General features: G+C 42.1%; 1 protein-coding gene across 1 annotated transcript in view; it reads left to right on the top strand.

Annotated features, from left to right (window-relative positions):
* The window catches only part of CHN2 (chimerin 2), a 392,195-nt gene that overhangs the window by 207,001 nt on the left and 166,760 nt on the right, over nt 1–18,434 (top strand). The window contains exon 2 of the mRNA XM_011972229.1: nt 13,273–13,311. Coding sequence (XP_011827619.1) covers nt 13,273–13,311 — 39 coding nt within the window. The remainder of the gene's footprint in view (nt 1–13,272; nt 13,312–18,434) is intronic.

Raw genomic sequence — 18,434 nt, 5'->3', positions numbered from 1 at the left:
TTACTACAATTATATTAACCGCACCAATTGTTATGAACGGTGCCAGTTACGAGAAATGACTCTGCTAGGTCAGAGAGCCCATTTGTTGCCAGGCCAGCACTGAGCACTGTATCTCTATGAATAGAGATCAATAGTATCTCTACTGATAATGAAATCTGGGGAAGAGTTGCACGTAGTACCTGATATGCAGAGGGTCTTTGAGGAGGAACAGGGAGGGACAGAAAGAGGGACGGAGGAGAGAAGGATGGGAGGGAGAGAGGGAGGGGGGCATCTCAGTGAGATTTTACTTTATTTGTTCTAAAAGGTGGCAGAAAATTAAATAATGTCATGAGTTTTTTTCTAATTCTCTAGTGCTGTTTTCTACAATGTTTAAACCATGTTCTATCATTGAAGCAGACCAGACATAAGAAAGAACTGAAAATTTCACTTTAGCTTCTGTACTGCTGATTCCCCCTATGGGACTAGGGTCATAGGGATAAAAATCAAGGGACTCCAGAGCCAAACAGATCTGGATTTGAATTCTACTTTTTCACCAACCATGTGACCTTGGGAAAGTGACTATAATCTCTTTTTGTTCCCTCATTTCTAAGAGATAAAAACACATACCTTCAGGGATGTTTCTGCTCCATGCTTCCTGGGCACCCTAAACTTTGTCTCTCATAACACTTTTTGTAGTTTCTTACAATCACTTGTTTGATGTTCGTTTGCCTTCGTTGCTGGACTGAAGGCACCTTGAAAGCAGTGACTGAACCTGCCTTGGTCACAGCTGTATCTTTATCCAGTGGTACAGTGCCTGGCACATAAGTATTTGCTGGAAGAATGGATGGGTAGATGGATGGGTGGATGGTTGGATGGCTGGATGGTTAGATGGATGGACGAACAGATGAATGGATGGAGAGATGATTCAGGAAAGTTGTAAAGATCCCAGATAATGTATGGAAGGGACCTATCCCAGAATCTGGAATAAGCGGGCACTTAAAAATTCCTTTCCTTCCACTGAAGGAAGACTCCACCTTCTCTTCCATCTCTGCTTCAGGACTATTTGACTCCGAATATACTATGGCCAAAAAAATCTTTCTTGGCTTGCCAGGAATAAAAGTGCCAGGGCCATGATCTATGGGTTGCTTTAATGAGAGGTTTGTCTATCACTGCCACAACCATTGTATATCAGAAGAGACACAAATGCCCACAGTGAACTCAAGATGCACCAAAAAATATATCGTTATAGTAGGAGAAAATGCTGGCTCTTCTAAATGGCAAGAATGGAGAGCTGACTCCATGGGGATACATCGAAATTGCCTCCTTCTCTAAGAGCTAACCTCTTCAGGAAGGGGATGAATAAAGGAATAACTATTAAGAAATAACTGATTAAAATAATCTTCTCCCTCCATTCCAGCAGCACTTTAGGTCTAATCTTGCCCTGATCTTATAACACTCCACTTTCTACCTTGTGTTATGGTGATGTGTACATGTGGCCAAGGGCTGGATACCCAGCAGGCAGGCAGTTAGTGCTCATTGAATGAATGAATAAGTTGATGTCTTATTTCTTCTCCTAACTGATTCCTATGGTTATATTCTGCATCTTGCCTTTATATCTGCACCCATGTCTAGTGCACTGTTTTGTGCCAATTAGGGCGTAAGCTCTGGGTAAATATTTGTTGGACGAATAAATGAATACCCCAAAGGGCTTCTTCTGGAAGAAGGCCAGGAAAACATTCCTTTGATGAAAATAATTTGTAAAGAGGCAGGGAGATACTGGAAGGCAGAATGTCTGGGGAGTAGAGACAGGCCTCTAGGTTGAATAGAAGTAGTGGTGGTGAGGTTGTCTCCAAAGAAATAGCAGGAGAGGAAGTGTGTGAATAATAAAAGAGGTAATTGTCCACCAGGAAAGTATCTCCATCTGGCTGTGAGAAATCTGCACTTTGTACGAGCAAGTGGGGAGAGTGCCTTGGGAGAGAGGGAGACCAGGGACATGGCCAGTGGTTTGGCAAAGGTAATGATGATGATAACCGAATTGAAGCTCCTGTGTCTTTTCTCTCCCTCAACCCCTTGTCTCCCTGTATTGCCACCATTTGCTTTCATTTCTCCATCAAACCTCCCTCTTACAAGCTCTATTTTCTCAATTTCTACTTGCCCTTCACATCACTTGCCTGTGGCTTCCTCCCATACCCCATTGCAAGGTCATCAGAAACCCCCATGTTGCTACAGCAACAGCTCTCCCCACATGTATCTCACTGGAGCAGCTGCTGCCTCTGTTAACCACTTCCCCCTTTTTAAATGTCTTGTGCTTTGCCTTTCGTGTCACCCCATCTTGGGGTTTCCCTCCTATCGCTCTGGTCTCTGCCTCTTTCCCTCTTCTTCTCATCCCTTCAGTGCTGGTGCTCCTCAGGGGCTCTGTCAAAGGCCTCCCTCCCCCACTCTCATGTTCCCCCTGTGTCATGTGTCTACTTTAGTGGCTACAGCTGCCGTATGTATGCTGGGGTTTCCATTCCTGGATCTCCAGTCCAGGCCTCTTTTCTGAACTGCAGGTCTCTTAGAGATGTTCACTTGGCCATTCCTCAGCCATCGCTTTCCAGCAGCAAAAGCTGAGAGCCTTGCCATCTGCCAGGCCTGCTTCTCCTCTGGTCTGCCCCTTTCTGTGAATGGCAACACTACCCATCAAGATGCTTAAGCCAAAAACCATTCATCTTCCTCTGCCCAAACTAGAAGTCATGTTCCCTCCTTTCCTTCCCTGTCCATATCCAGTTTATCATCAAGTCCTGTAGATTCTGTCTTCTCCATGTCCTTCACATCCATCCCATTTTCTCCTTCGCCACTGCCACCATTCAAGTTCAGATCATTAGTGTCACCTTCCTCGGTTACTGGCCAGTCCCTTGATTGGTCTCACTGCCTCTTCTCTTTCTCCCATCTTCTCATCCTCTAGTCCCGTTTCTCTCTCAACTGCAATGATCCTTCTCAAATACAATCTGGACTCTGTATTATCCCTGCTTGCATTTCCCTGCACTCTAGAAGAGGTAAGTCCTTAGCATGGTTGTAAAATGCTTAATTATCTGGCCCCTACTTACTTCTTTAATATAATCCCTCACCCCTCCAAAACACCCTCTGGCCACCCACCTAGACACATCAGAGCCTGTTTCAGCCAGCAAGCTGAGCCATTTCTGGCTCTCAGTGCCATGTCCTGTCTTGCCTGTGGTTCCCGTAGGCCACACCTCAGCCTGTGTATCCTCCAAGAGCCCATTCATCCACAAAGATACTCCTTACTGTGGGCTTCTGTAGTAGATGTCCAGGCAATAGCCTACCTGCTTGACTGGGCTCCATGTGCTGTGGCAACAGAGCTTACTCTTCTCTTTGTCTTTGGGGACTTTAGGCCTTGCTGTTAGATTTCACTCCTCTGAAACTGCTCTTGAAGGACGCTGAACAGGACTACTCAAGGCAGAGGTGATCCATCAGGGTGTGGGAAGAGCCTGACTGCCCCTGGCCCATGCAGCCTTCCAAAGGCTGAGGAGTCCTACCACCATCAATGCTCCCTGTATGCATCCTCTTGCTATGTTACAGTTGCCTTGTTATTTGTTTGGAGCCCTCAAAAGAATGCAAGTTTTGAGTTTCTGTCTTTTACTTGTCTAACACTTTGAGTACCCGCTGTGTCCTGGTTTACAGCAGTCATGGCCACTTCAGTTGGGCCATTTGTGCCTAGCTGAGAGAGCGAGTGGGGGCTGAACATAGCCTGGGCTCCCCTCGCCAGGCCACATGCTCTGGCTTGGGGCTCTGCCCCTCAGAGGAAACATCTCTACACACAGGTGCTAATTGCCAAGCTATACCCCTGCCTGAAAAAGACAGCTTTTTCTAATGCACAAAAAGTACCCAGCAAGCTAAGGGTGACCCACACATTGGAGGACAAGATCAATGAGGTTCCTACTCTCACAGTGCTATCTGTCTAGCACGGGAAGACAAAACTTAAAGAAATATATAACCACACAGCAAAACATTTCGGATGGTGAAAAGGCTCTACAAAGAATTGAAGAGAGTATCTGGGGAAATGCTTTAGGTTGTCGGGTCCAGGAAGATATCTCTGAGGAGCCAGAGCATTTAAGCTGAGATACCATGATAAGGAAGCCAGCAATGTGCAGGAGAGAGGGAAGAGACTGTGTGACATCCCTAAGACTGGTATGGTCTTGATGGATCAAAAGAAAAGCCAGAGTGGTGGGAGGAGAGAGAAATGCGATGACCAGGGAGAGGTGGTCAGGGGCCAGATTGTACAGAGTTTCATAAGCCCTCTCTACCTGTTCACCATATTGTGCCCAAGGACTGGCTTGTTGCATTTATCCAATAAGTACCTGTTGAATGGGAGAATCTCATCATGCCTCTGTGCACAGAATAAGTGGCTCAAGACAGAAGCTCCATGTGGCCCCGGTGCCCTCTAGTGACCACAGACTCCAGGCCAAGGACCTCCATGGCTTCATCATCTTCAGAAAATCACTTACTTCCCTTGTTTTTGGGGCCCAGCCTCAGGGTGCAGCAATAATTCCTGGAATTTGTCTTACTAACTATTCTCTGCAAGTAGGACTCAAACAGAAAAATCCCTGATATGAGATTCGTAGTCAGACCGACAGCAGGCCTTCATCCCTTACCCAAGCAGAGTTTCCAAAGAGAATACGTGGATGTCTAATTTCTCAGGGGAATGCAGGGAACCTGCACAGGGGACAAGCATTAGCAAGCCAGCTCTCTAACAGCCTTCAGATCTGGGTGTTTTACAGCGGTTAGGATGATCTCCACGTAGTCTCGCAGCTCAGGCCTGGCACCATTTGACTGTGCTGGCCTGACAAGATCATAGCTAGAGGCCGTACACTCTGTCGGTGAGGACATACTGCTAAGGACTCAAGTGTGGGCATAATGTATGTGTTTAAGACATATTGCGGCGTGTGCACAGACACAACATCCCACTCCTGCTGTTGTTGTTTGCTTTCGTTTGGATCCCAACCCATTCTGGGCCCATTAAGCTAATCACCCAACAAATTCTGAACTGTCGTCTCATTGTGAGGCTGTTCCATGCCTGATTGAAAAGCCTGTTTTCACCCAACTTCCCTGGAAAAAGCCTACTGCAGCCCATTTACAAATGTTTGCATCAATAAATCAAAAGTGACAGCACAGATCTGGCTTTTCTGGGAGAGGGAATGGCAGAGGGAGAAACCCAGTCCTTCTCCTCTCTGTTTCATAAATGATCTACTGATGCCATATACAAAGCTTTATTTGAAATGTTCTAAGAAAATAGGTCATCTTCAACTTCCTTGATAGATCATTCTCTACATCGGTGAAGGTTTGACTCCTCTCATTTTCCAAAGCCTCTGCCTGTGTTTTTCTATGAGTCTAGTCATCCTCCACTGAGCCAAGTGAAGGAATCTGGCTCTCCCGGATGTTTGCAGGTATTTCCTCTTCAGTTGTCACTTAGCCAAGTGGAGCACATGTGTTCTTTAATTTTTCTTCATTAATCAGTCTCCAAATTCCTTTACACTTGCTCCTCAGGTGATTCCATCAAATCAACATATTTCTGGAGCTAAAAATGCCTGGAAGAATACAGCCTTCCAGCTGCTGCCACCCAAACGTGTGGATTCACGTATGTTCTCTGCACTCCACGGCCATATGTTTCCACAGGTTCTCTTCCAGGAGCGTTCTGTGTCTCCGTTTGCTTCCCTGCAAATGCATTCTTAGTCTCATCTGTGAGTGTTCTAACTGAGTCTTGAGGCATCAAAAATTAAGAGCATATTGATAACAGCCCAGTGTTCGTGAGGGAGGGTATGGGGAAATGGGCATTCTTGTACCCATTGCTGAGAGTTTCAATTGACTTGACTTGCTTTGAAGGCCATTTTAAAATAAAAAATGCACAGACCCTTTACCCAGCAGTTCAACTTTCCCAAATCTATACTGCACCTGTATCAGTGTGGCATTGTTTACAGTAGCCTGTATTAGTCCATTTCCACACTGCTGTGAAGAATGCCTGAGACTGGGTAATTTATGAAGGAAACAGGTGTAATTGACTCACAGATCTGCATGGTTGGGGAGGCCTCAGGAAACTTACAATCATGGCGGAAGGTGGAGGGGAAGCAGGCACCTTCTTCATAAGGTGGCAAGGAAGAGAGAGAGCAAAGAAAGAAGTGCTGCTTTTAAACCATCAAATCTCGTGAAAACTCACTCACTATCATGAGAACAGCATGGGGGAAACCACCCCCATGATCCAATCACCTCCTACCGGGGTCCCTCCCTCAACACGTACGGATTACAGTTTTCAAGATGAGACTTGAATTGACACAGACCCAAACCATATCATAGCCCAAAGTGGAAAATAGTCTAAATGTCCATCAATTAGAAATTATAACATAAATGAATTAAGTATATTTTGCTATACTCATGTAATGGAAGTCCAAGCAACAGTTATAATAAGAAAATAACATAGATCTATGTGTACTGACATGGACAGATGCTGAAGCAATATCATGAAATTCAAACAGCAAATTGCAGAACAGTATGTATGGTATGAAACCATTTTTGTAAATTTTTATTCCAGCTACTCACAGAACAAAATCTGGAAGGATTCACACAAATCTCTTAATGGTGCCTTTTTTTCCCCCACAGGTTGGGAACTTTCTGCAGTATACATTTTTAAATTATTGGACTTTTTCTGTTTTTCAGCAATGGTGTATTACTTTAAAGTTCAGTGGAAACAACAGAGGTATTACTTTATTTTTGCTGTGCTCTTGATTCAGAAAGATGCACTTTTATGCCACCTATTCCCTATTGTCCCGGTTGTCCCCTAGTCTTTCTCAGACATTGAGAAGCTTTCTGTGGGCTAATCCCAGAATTCTTTGTTTTCCCTCAAAGACCAGAACAGCTGCATCATCTTTTTGGGGTTTAGTTACCTTTAGCACGTAAGGTTTTCTTAAGGTGGCTTTCGAGTTTTAACCTGCACTTCCAGGCCCCTTTAACCCGGTTTTCTTTCCTCTTCTTAACATGTTCAGAATCTTTATGGATTATTTCAATGGTCTTATTACCCATCTTTTAAAGGTTTTGATCATTTTCTAAGCATCTGTATCTTCCCCCCTCCCTCCCCATCCTTTCATGAGAGGAGACACCTGTTTCCCAGGCTGCTTAGAATTACTCATTGATATTTGTTTCACAGAATTTTTAAAAGAGGGCCAAGGGAATCAGACATGGCCTTTGGCCTTTTGCTGCAAAAGTAACTGTCTTTTGTCTCACTCCTAGCTCTTCCTGCACGAATACTGTACATGCTGTATGTGCTATTACAACAGTTATTTTTGTTGGGTCTTTTTACATCTACTTTATTTTTGAGGTGGTGATTTGTTTAGTCAGTGTACTTTTAAAAAAAACTAGCACTCCTACAAATTTATTTCTCATTATTTTTAATTTTTATATAAGCAATATGTACAGAAAATTGTAAAATACAAGTAAGCAAAAGAAGAAAAAGTAGAAATCACCTGCATTTTTACTATCAGGTATAGCAAGCCTTAATAATTGGGTTTATTGCCTTCTTGATAATTTCTATGTATATGAATGTTAACTTTTTATTAAAAATGAGATAATATTTAATAAATTATTTTATAACCTGATTTGTTAATACTTAACAATGTAGCATAAATAGTTTCTTATCATTAAACGTAGATAATAACAGCTAGTATAGCATTTACCATATGCCAGGCATGAGACTACACATTGTATTTTATTTTTTCTCCTGATTTATCTTACGTCCATCCTTCAGTAGGAATTTTTTTGATGGCACTCTTTATCTGGAGTAATCTCTCTTTTGTTGTTGTTGTTGTTCTGTTAGTCTCTTCTTTTGCAGCTTTCTCCTGCACATGGCTTTCATGAAATAAAACATATTTGTGATTTTTTGTTTGCAGACTAAGCATTATAAATATTAACTGATCCAGTGCTCATGACAATGCTATATGTTGGGTGATGATATTACTCTCCTTGTATAGATTTTAAAAACTGAGGTACAGACAGAGAAGATAACTTGGTTAAGGTCACACAGCTAGTAAGTGACAGAGCTGGGTTTTAAACCTAAGCAGTCTAGTTCCAGAGGCTATGCTCTCAACCACAAAGCTGTAACCCAAACTGTCATTTTCATGACTAAGTCTATGATAATTATTTAACCACTCCCTTCTTTCTGTGCTTTTAGGTTTACTCTTACACATAGCACAGCGATGAACATCTTGTTCATGTATATCTTTGTACATGCGTTCAATTACTCCCTTAGGCTAGATTCCCATGAACAGAATTGCTGAGTCAAAAGGTTGACATGTTTTTTAAAGGTTAGATACATATTAGTCAAAGTCTTCTAAGCCTCTCTGATCTTTGTAATTCATTGTTCCTTTCTAAAAATGTGTAACTGTCTTCTGAGTTCAAGGATAGATTTTTTTTTTTTTTTAATTAATACGGGGCTTCTTGTTCTCCTTCCTCCCCTTTCCTTATTTCTTCAAAATGTTTAACAAAATAATACATTTTCAAAAGGCATTATGCTTTATCTTGTCAGTATTTCCAGTACTTTGTGTCTCCTGGACTTTATGCAATGGGAGTGTGTGCACAGATGGAATATGTTCTACCATTTGGCTTAATGACAATTTTTCACACCACTAATTTTCTTTCTTTATTTTGTTTTTTCTTTTAAGCCTCACAAGAATTGAAGTAACATATATAACATATAATAATTTTGTTTTCTTGATTTCAATATATGTAAATTAGGGGGGACTGCCTGGTAAGGATGAATGATGTGTCAGAGCTCTAGAAGACAAAGCTCTCGCCTCTGCCTCTGACTTGTTTTATGACCTTGAGGTAACCACTTAATCATTCTGCATTTCATTTTCCTCATTTGCCAAATGACAAAGTGAACTAAATGACCTTGAAAACCTATTTTTTTTTAAGTGTCAGTCTATCCAAGACTCAAGTTGATCTTTGAAAAGTATTGTTTGAAATTAGGGCAAATACGTGCATGTGTTGGTTGGGCAAAGTTGGAGGCACTAAAGATTGGTTTCAACATATTAAAAATATTTTGTGCTCTGACGCTTGACCAAGGCCTCCTAACAGTGTGCTTTAGTGGTTTGTGAAACATATTTCTAAGGCCAAGGTAATTATAGTTGTTCCACTGAAGCATGACAAATGGCCCCTCACTATGAATTCTTTTATGGGAAAGAAAAACCTTCCATGACAACAGCCCTGGAACTTAATGACAGGCTGCAGATCTGGGGGCAAGAATAGAGACAGTCATTGGCTGCAGTCAAGAGAGAGAAGACAACAGCATGGGCTCACCTGGGAAGAATCAGGGCAGAGTGATGTAACAATAACAACAGCGACATTAGTGGGGCTCTACTGAGAACTTGCAGAAAAATATAAAAATTTGACAGGATGTTGTCCCAATAATTTCATATACACTATCTCATTTAATTCCCACAATGCGGCCGGTCGCAGTGGCTCATGCCTGTAATCCCAGCACTTTGGGAGGCTGAGGCGGGTATATCACAAGGTCAGGAGTTTGAGACCAGCCTGGCCAAGATGGTGAAACCCCGTCTCTACTAAAAATACAAAAATTAGCCCGGTGCGGCGGTGGACACTTGTGATCCCAGCTACTCGGGAGGCTGAAGCAGGAGAATCACTTGAACCTGGGAGACAGAGGTTGCGGTGAGCCAAGATTGTGCCATTGCACTCTAGCCTGGGCAACGGAGCAAGACTCCATCTCAAAAAAAAAAAAAATTCCCACAATGCCCCTAAGAGATAGGTCATGAGGTAGGTACTTTTATTTTTTCTGTTTTACAAAGATGAGCATTGGGAGGTTCTTTAAAAACGAAGCTAGATAACCTCCTTTGAATTATTCAGCCATTAGTTGTCAGAGATAGGATTTGAACCCTGAGAGTTCATTCATTCATTTAACACGTTTGTTTTGTTTTGTTTTGAATGCCTGTTATGCACCAGGCACCCATCTAAAGGCTGGTGACACAGAAGCGAATGAAGCAAAATTCCTGCTTTTATGGAGTTTGGCTAGTAGAGGATGAGACCAGTCATAACAAACCAATAAATCAATAAATAATTTCAGAGGGCCATAGTGCTATGAAGAAAAATCAGCTCTCTGTGAGGAGAGTGACTGGGGCAGAGGGAAGGTCACTTTATAGGATCTTGGCAGGGAAATCCCCTGGCTGGTGACATCAAGCTGAGCCCTATGCGATGGAGCCAGTGAGCCATGCAGCGAACTATTGGAGGGCATTTTACCTGCAGAGTCCATCAGAGCAAAGGTCAAGGACTCAAAAGAGCTTGGCTTGTTCTAGGAACAGATAGAAAGCCAGTGTAGTTGGATGATAAATGAGAAAAGGGAAAAATGTCTGCAGTGGAGTCAAAGAGGTGGGCAGACTCCCGATGATGCAGGACCCATGGGCCACAGTAGGATGCCTGGATTTTATTCCACGTGCAGGGAAGACCTTGGAGGATTTTACACTAGGAAGTGTTGTGATCTTCAGTCTCTGCAGGCAGATTTCTTCCTCTAGGTTATGTTGCCAACAAGGAACATCTGAAACGGACTAGGTTGTTTATGTAGCCCACAGCCTAAAGGAGTATTAACTTAGGGGCCAGCGTTTCAGACAAAACAAAAACTGTAGGGTTTCCACAGAACAACAAGACTGAAATGGACAGCTAGAGGTCTCCTTAGCTGAACTTCTGACTTTAGGTAAGAAGACCTTAGCAGATCCAAGTGGAGCATCTGGACTATACTAAAGACCTTCAGAAAGGGAACTTCATCTTCTGTCTTGAGACCTTCCCTGAGTATATAGAAGGCGGTGCTCTAGATACTGAACTTGTTTGACCACTTCTTGGTCTGGAGGTTGTGCTTGCCTCATAGAATAAACCTCATCCAAAATAACAAGACATTACAGCTTTGAGTAGGTGGCATCTCAGGGATTTGCATTTCTGTGTAATCTATCGTGTGTGTGTGTGTGTGTGTGTGTGTGTGTGTGTGTATGTGTATGTGTGTATCTATTTGTCTTTGAAAAAATATTTTTGAAGATGCCTTCAACATTTTAACATAGAGAACCGGGGCACGTTGGCTCATGCCTGTAATGCCAGCACTTGGGGAGGCTGAGGCAGGTTGATCACTTGAGGTCAGGAATTCAAGAGCAGCCTGGCCAATATGGTGAAACCCCATCTCTACTAAAAATACAAAAATTAGCTGGGTGTGGTGGCACATACCTGTAATCCCAGCTACTTGGGAGGCTAAGGCAGGAGAATTGCCTGAACCTAGGAGGCGGAGGTTGCAGTGAGCCAAGATCATGCCACTGCACTTCAGCCTGAGCAACAGAGTGAGACTGTCTCAAAAAACAAACAAACAAACAAACAAAACAAAAAAGCAAAAAGCAAAAACAAAGGGCCTGGCATTTCTGATGAGGGGGCATTGTATGAATGGGACTAGAATTTGTTTTGTAAACTCAGCAACTTGGTTAATTTTATTTGAATGCTCTTTATAAACAAACACTCATGTTAACCCATTGAAATTGATTTATGTCACCTATGGGATGAAATTAATTGGTTGGATTAAAGTCTCACTATTATAAGACACTGTTCTCTTACTTTGACAAAAATATTCAGAGTTAATGAACACATTGATTTAGCAAAACCCAGTTTGAATAACATGGTAAACCATCACTAATGCACTGACTGTGTGTGTGCCTAGGTGGCCAACTATCCCTCTGTAGGTTCTTGACAATTCAGTTCTAACAACACAAATTTGTTTGTATGAAATGAGCATGAGAGACATTTAGTTGAGCACTGTGATATGGTGGGCCCCAGAGAGCAAGGTAATAATTGTGAAAGAATTCAATTTAAGCTGCACAAGTGAGTAGGATTTGGGGAAGAATACTACCCTTGAATTAGTTTTTATTTATGAAGAGCCTATTTGTTTCTCAGGTGGAAAAACATCCTCAAACCACCTTACTTCATGAGTGAGGTCAGAAAAGTCTAATGGAGCCGGGTGCAGTGGCTCCTGCCTGTAATCCCAGCACTTCAGGAGGCTGAGGCAGGTGGATCACTTGAGGTCAGGAGTTCAAGACCAGCCTGGCCAACATGGCGAAACCCCACCTCTACCAAAAATATAAAAAATTGGCTGGGTGTGGTGACACGCACCTGTAATCCCAGCTACTCGGGAGGCTGAGGCAGGAGGATTGCTTGAATCCAGGATGTGAAGGTTGCAGTGAACCGAGATCATGCCACTGCACTCCAGCCTGGGTAACAGAATGAGACTCCGTCTCAAGAAACGTTTAACAGGACAGGAACACAAGGACAAGGGTAGTCTAAGGGCAGGCTGTGTGGTGCACCAGAGGTAGAGGATGACGAGAACAGAGTTTCCATATCTAAAGGTGCTGAACTAGAAAACTCTCAAGGTTCCCCCACATCAACATTCTGTAGTTTGGCAAAAAAGGATTTTTTTTTTCTCCTATTTGAGTTAGAGCATGGTTTCCCAAGGCCTTATAGCTGTGAGTGCAGGAGGACTCTAACAACTGCATCAGAATTATAAATTCAGCTGTCAGCATTGGGGTGGTTGAGTTGACTGAACAAGCAGGTTTTCTCTCATTGTCTGTTTCCTAGATGGATGAATAACAATTTCAGCCTCTCCACTTTGTTGTAACTCTGTCAGTCTGACATTTCTGATTGCTGAGAGGTTTGTGGAAATTTTCTAAGTCACACATTGAAGTTAATTCAAGGAGATAATGCAATTCCAATGGAATCATCAGTGTCTCTGCTGTCAGATCGAGTATTTTAGGAGTTCAGTTGGTTGAGTTGCACAACTCTACAGATTTAATACCACATACTTGCCGCTTTGCGTCTTGCCCTCAAGTCTTAATAAATGGGCTAAAGGTCTGATTGGAAACTGTGAGATAAATTATATGTTTACTATGCCAAGTTAAGTAAATACCATTTGAAAGGATTACTAGAGGGTACAATCAAGTTAATTGCTTTAAAAATCTTTTTTGATTTACTGGGCTCTATGAAAATTGTGAAGCAATTGATCTGCCACAGTACATGAGCTGAAGAAAGTGGTGCTGAGTCCACAAGGTTTCCATGCACATCCCCCCCCCGTGCCTGGAACTGCCCCCTCAGTGAGAAGAGAGTCCCCCCGAGACCCACATGCAAGTACTGCAGACAGACTGTTGTTCCTCCAGAGAAGACACACGTTGACAGCTTGACGTTCAGACTGATGATGGATTTCTTTTTTTTTTATTCTAGATGCTGAAGAATACCAGCCTCCAATATGGAAATCATACCGTGAGTACCTGAAATGAAAATCTCCCCAGAAGTCTTTAGCAGGCCAGCCTTTTTGAACAATTCTTGCCAGGGATGTGGTGCACACAAGTGTTCCCACCTTACAGCGCTGGAAACTCAAATCTTTCTTTCCACTGAGGAAAAAGATTAGTCAGAGAGGATTAACTGAGCCTCCTCCTCTTACCAGGGGCTCCAAGAACCAGCTGTGGCCCATTTCAGAAATGCTTGGAAGACAGGTGGACTTTCTGACTCTCTGCCTTTCAGTTTGGGGCTTTATTTTTATTTATTTTTTTATACCGTTGATTAGCAAGTGAGAATGTGTTGATTTCTGTGAATTATGTTTTTGGCCAATCATTCTAAGGATAAAATATTATGTGACATCAACCACTGAAAAATGAACAGATAGTAAAGAACTGTGTTTGGTCACCAAGGGTGACTCTTAGAAACAGATCCTGCCTGATCATCGGTCACCCGCCTAGCTCCCCTCATGAAGGCAGGTGGCTGTCATCACCTAAGTCTTGTCTTCTCTTTCCTTAGTACTATATGCTTGACTCGGGAACTCCCCAGTGAGAGAGGGCAGGACTGTGGTAGGAGGAGCCCACTGTGTCCAGAGCCAGGGGACGCAGGTCCTGGCTCAGGCTCCACTTCTGCCATCATCATTAGCATTCCTAATAAAGCTGCCAGGGTTACCACTCCCCATCAAGAACCTGCCCTGTGCTGGCCACCGCACCAAGCAGCCAAGTCCTGAATTCTTACCATAGCTCTCAAAGATGGGTACCATTTTTTTTTTTTTTAATTTTTTGAGACAGGGTCTCGCTCTGTCACCCGGACTGGTGTGCAGTGGTGCAATCTCAGCTCACTGCAACCTCCACCTCCCGGGCTCAGGTGATCCTACACACTCAGCCTCCCAAGTATGTGGGACTGTTACAGACGCCACCACACCCAGATAATTTTTTCTATTTTTATTAGAGATGGGTTTTGCCATGTTGCCCAGGGTGGTTTTGAACCCCTGAACTGAGACAATCCACCAACCTTGGCCTCCCAAATTGCTGGGATTTCAGGCATCAGCCACCATACCAGGCCTATGGGGACTGTTATTATCTCTCTTTCACATGTAAGGAAACTATGGCTCAGGGAGGCTAAGTAACTTGGTGAAGTATTCACAAAAAGTAGTGGGGTAGCGTTCTGAGTGGAACCCACAGCCTGCGTGTGTCCAAGACTTGTCCATTCTATTCAAAATCTTATATATACATAAGTGCATGTATACACACACACATACACACATATTATATATCGATATATAACATATACATACACACAGCCACACACACACATATAAATATATATGTATGTATTTGTTACAAAAGCAATACAAAGCTACATAAAAGACAGACGTTAGGGAAATATGTAAAACTGACAGTAAAAATTTCCAACATCCACAAATTCCCCACCCCATATTCCAGTTCACTCTCCCCTTTGCCAGTTGCTGAACTCTGTGAATTTGGGGAGGCAGATCCTTCTGATTGTTTAAAAGCACGTGCTTCATGTTAGGCATTTTCGTTGTTGTTGTGTAAAAATGGCTTTACGCTATGTCTTTCAGCTTGCTTGTTTCACTTCACAAACATCTTGTTTTTATCTCTCCTTGTCAGCACATACAGAGGCACCTTGTTCTTCGTTACATAAGTCCGTTCTTCCATCTGTGAAATAATGGGGCTGTGCTGGGTCTCTAAGGGCCCTTCCAGTCTAATGCTCTGCATTCCGATCTTCTATTTTGAAAGGCCGTGCTAATGACTTAGTAATTGGATGTTTTTGTTTGTTTGTTTCCTAATGGAGTGTGAAGAGCTCTGACAGTAAATCAACAGAATATCTGTAGTGAGAGGCATTGGGTGTTCCATGGCTTCCTGTGCTTTGCACACTGGCTCACACACGGCCTTGCATACATTAATGACCCAATAAATATTTGTTGAGAGAATGCCACCACAGAGAGCTTTGCTGAAGCGAAAAGATGGCATTGGCTGAAATTCATTTTGCCTTCTTTTAAGAGACCTTGGGCCACCCGATAACGTCTCTTAAAAGTACTTCTATGTCTTGAGGAAGCTGGAAAATCTTTGCTACTTAATGTTAACAATATCAATTTTAACCCTTCTGTATTGGTTTTAAGTTTGATTTTTGGATCTAACCAAGTTGTGTTTAAAAAAAAAATTTCTATATAATCATAAAACTTTACTTGCAAAAGTTCCTCTTTATTATATCCAACTAATAGTCATCCAGGCTCCATTTGAGAGCATCTAGTGATGTAGATCTCTGAAAGTGAGGGGAGTATGCCATCCATGGCATCAAAAACGTGTTGACCAAAGCCCTACAGACCACCAGTGAGGAAGAATTCTCTTTTGGTCATCCTGGATCCATGAATTATTTGAGTTTGGGTGTTAGACCACATATGAATTATCAAGCTCATGCTACTCCATGTTTTTGCCAAGAATATCATCCATTCATTTAATCTTTCAGCAAATACATTCTAAATGTCAGAGGATAAGTGTTAGAAATCAACAATGACTAAAGTGTGGCTTATACTTTCCTCCAATGTACAGTCTAGTCAAGGAGACAGATGTAAACCAATAAACTTAAAATACAAATGAATTCTGGTAACAAAATGCTACTCTTCTATCTCCTGGGAAAGAAGACTATAGAAGTCAAATTTGCATGTGGGTCTTGAAGGATGACTAAGAGAAGGAATCTGAGGGCCTTCATGAGATGCTTTTTAAAAAATCCAAGTATGCTAAAATGGTATCATTTTCCTGATATGAAAGTCCAACAAAGCTATCAGAATATTGAATTTGTCTTATTTTAAACAAACTGTTGGTAAACCCATTCTGAACCCCAGGAATTTCTAAGCCTTTCTCTTTGAAATGTTCACAGATTATCCTTTGAGAGGTTAATTTTAGATACTGATGTCTAACTCATTATCATATCATGTATGGAATCCATATTCTTCCATCACACACTTTTTTAAACTCTAGCAGTTTTCGGTACTATCAATTCTATCATATATTTACTAGATACAGTATATTTTTTGCCATAGCATAGGACTTGGTTTAAAAACTTATTATTTGCAATGATTAGACAAGTAAGTAGCTATATCCTTGTTTTCGTTGACCTTTTTTGTCCATAACTTTGACTTATTTAATGTCAGATTCTTGTTATGAAGCACTAGCCCCAAGTATGGCATTATTCCTACAAGAAAATTTGTCTTAACCAGGCATGGTGGCATGCCTTGTAGTCCTAGCTACTCGAAAAGGCTAAGGTGGGAGCATCACTTGAGCCCAGGAGTTTGAGGCTATAGGGAGCTATGATCATACCATTGCACTCCAGCCTGTGCAACAGCGAGACCCTGTCTCTAAAAAACTTTAATTTAAAAAGAAAAGAAAATTAGTCCATTTCTAATGATTCATTTTAAGAAGCGGTTTCTGAGTTTTATTCTTGGCTGCAAGCAACAGAATACTACTCTCAATCACATCGATTGACTTAAGCCAAAAGTCCAGAGGCACTGACTTCAGACATGACTGTTCCAGCAACTCAAATGACATTACCAAAATCCAATGTATATTTCTTCCTTTCTTGGCTCTGCTTTCCTAGATTTGACTCTACTCTTACTATGTTCTTCCCTTGGGATCCCCCTGTAACTATCAACAATATCAGGGCAGTGGCTTTCTTATCCAAAAGCAACAGGCAAAGGGACAGTCTGCTTTCTTGACACATCTAACAAAGTCTCAGAATTGAGTCTCAGTCCTAATTGACCTAGGTTACCCATTTCTGACTCTATCACTGTGGTCAGGGATGTGCTGACTGCCCTAAACTAATCAGGACTCACCACTGGAATTCAGGAAAGGATCAACCCCATATAACCCTGTATAACATGATTGGAAAATTTGGAGTAATATTGGAAGCAGGAAGATGAAAATGGATGCCGGGAAGGCAACCATAAATATCTGGCTAAGAAATTTAGAAGAGTAAGAGTAAGAAATCAGCTCTCTCAATATTTTATATAAATTATAGTGTTCATTAATTTCACTCCTTCATTCAACAAATGCATATTAAGTCTCTGCCTTAAGCCAGACACTGTGCTTAGAGTTGGGCCACAAAGATGGATAAGATCGCTGTTGACTCAAGGAATCATGATGCCACGTGATGGCCTTTAAGTCCCTGCCCTCTCTGCTCCTTTGCTTTTCTTAGAAGCTAACTTCATGGCTCACTGAACTGTTTCCATAGAATAATCTTGTCCCAAAGTACCATACATCTGCAGCTAATTCTTAAGTCTCAAGACTGAACACAAGAAACATTGATGAAGTCACTGAGAAAGCTTTGGTTTCAGTGCTCTAAAAGAAAAGCTACTTTCACGTTTACTTAAAAATAATAATAAAGCTACATTCTAAACGTTAAGCCAGAACTGTATAAACTTTTTGCCTCGAGCAGGCAAGTTCAAAAGCCAACCACCATGATTATGCTCTGAAAGATTTTCTTTCTTAAGAGGCCAAGTGCCAATTAGGCAGCAGATGCAGTGGCTGACAGCTCTCCCTGGAGGCTCCCCTGGGCAGCAGGTCACGCAGGCATAGCTTGTGCCTATTTTACAGATATGAAGTTTAGAGCCTCAGAACCCTGATCTACAGAATCCCAGCATCAGAATCACTTGGGAAGAATATTTATGATAATTATTCCTCAGCCTTACCGCAGATCTCTGGATCAGAAAAGTGGGGGGATGTGCAATGTATCAAACCCCACAGGTTTCTCTTATACACACTTATGCCTGAAACCCCTCAGTGTGTGGGCAACTGTCATCTCCTCCTAGAGGTTTTTCTCAGTGCCATTAGACAAGATAATTAAATCCCCATTAAGACTTGACGTTCTGGCCGGGTGCGGTGGCTCACACCTGTAATCCCAGCACTTTGGGAGGCCAAGGCAGGCGGATCACCTGAGGTTGGGAGTTCGAGACCAGCCTGACCAATATGAAGAAACCCTGTCTCTACTGAAAATACAAAATTAATTTAATAAATGGTGCTGGGAAAATTGGCTAGCCATAAGTAGAAAGCTGAAACTGGATCCTTTCCTTACTCCTTATACGAAAATTA

Source organism: Mandrillus leucophaeus, unplaced genomic scaffold (genome assembly GCF_000951045.1).
Source record: "Mandrillus leucophaeus isolate KB7577 unplaced genomic scaffold, Mleu.le_1.0 Scaffold128, whole genome shotgun sequence".
NCBI lineage: Eukaryota > Metazoa > Chordata > Mammalia > Primates > Cercopithecidae > Mandrillus > Mandrillus leucophaeus.
The sequence above is the reverse complement of the archived record's forward strand: the minus strand, read 5'-3'. Positions and strand labels throughout refer to the sequence as shown.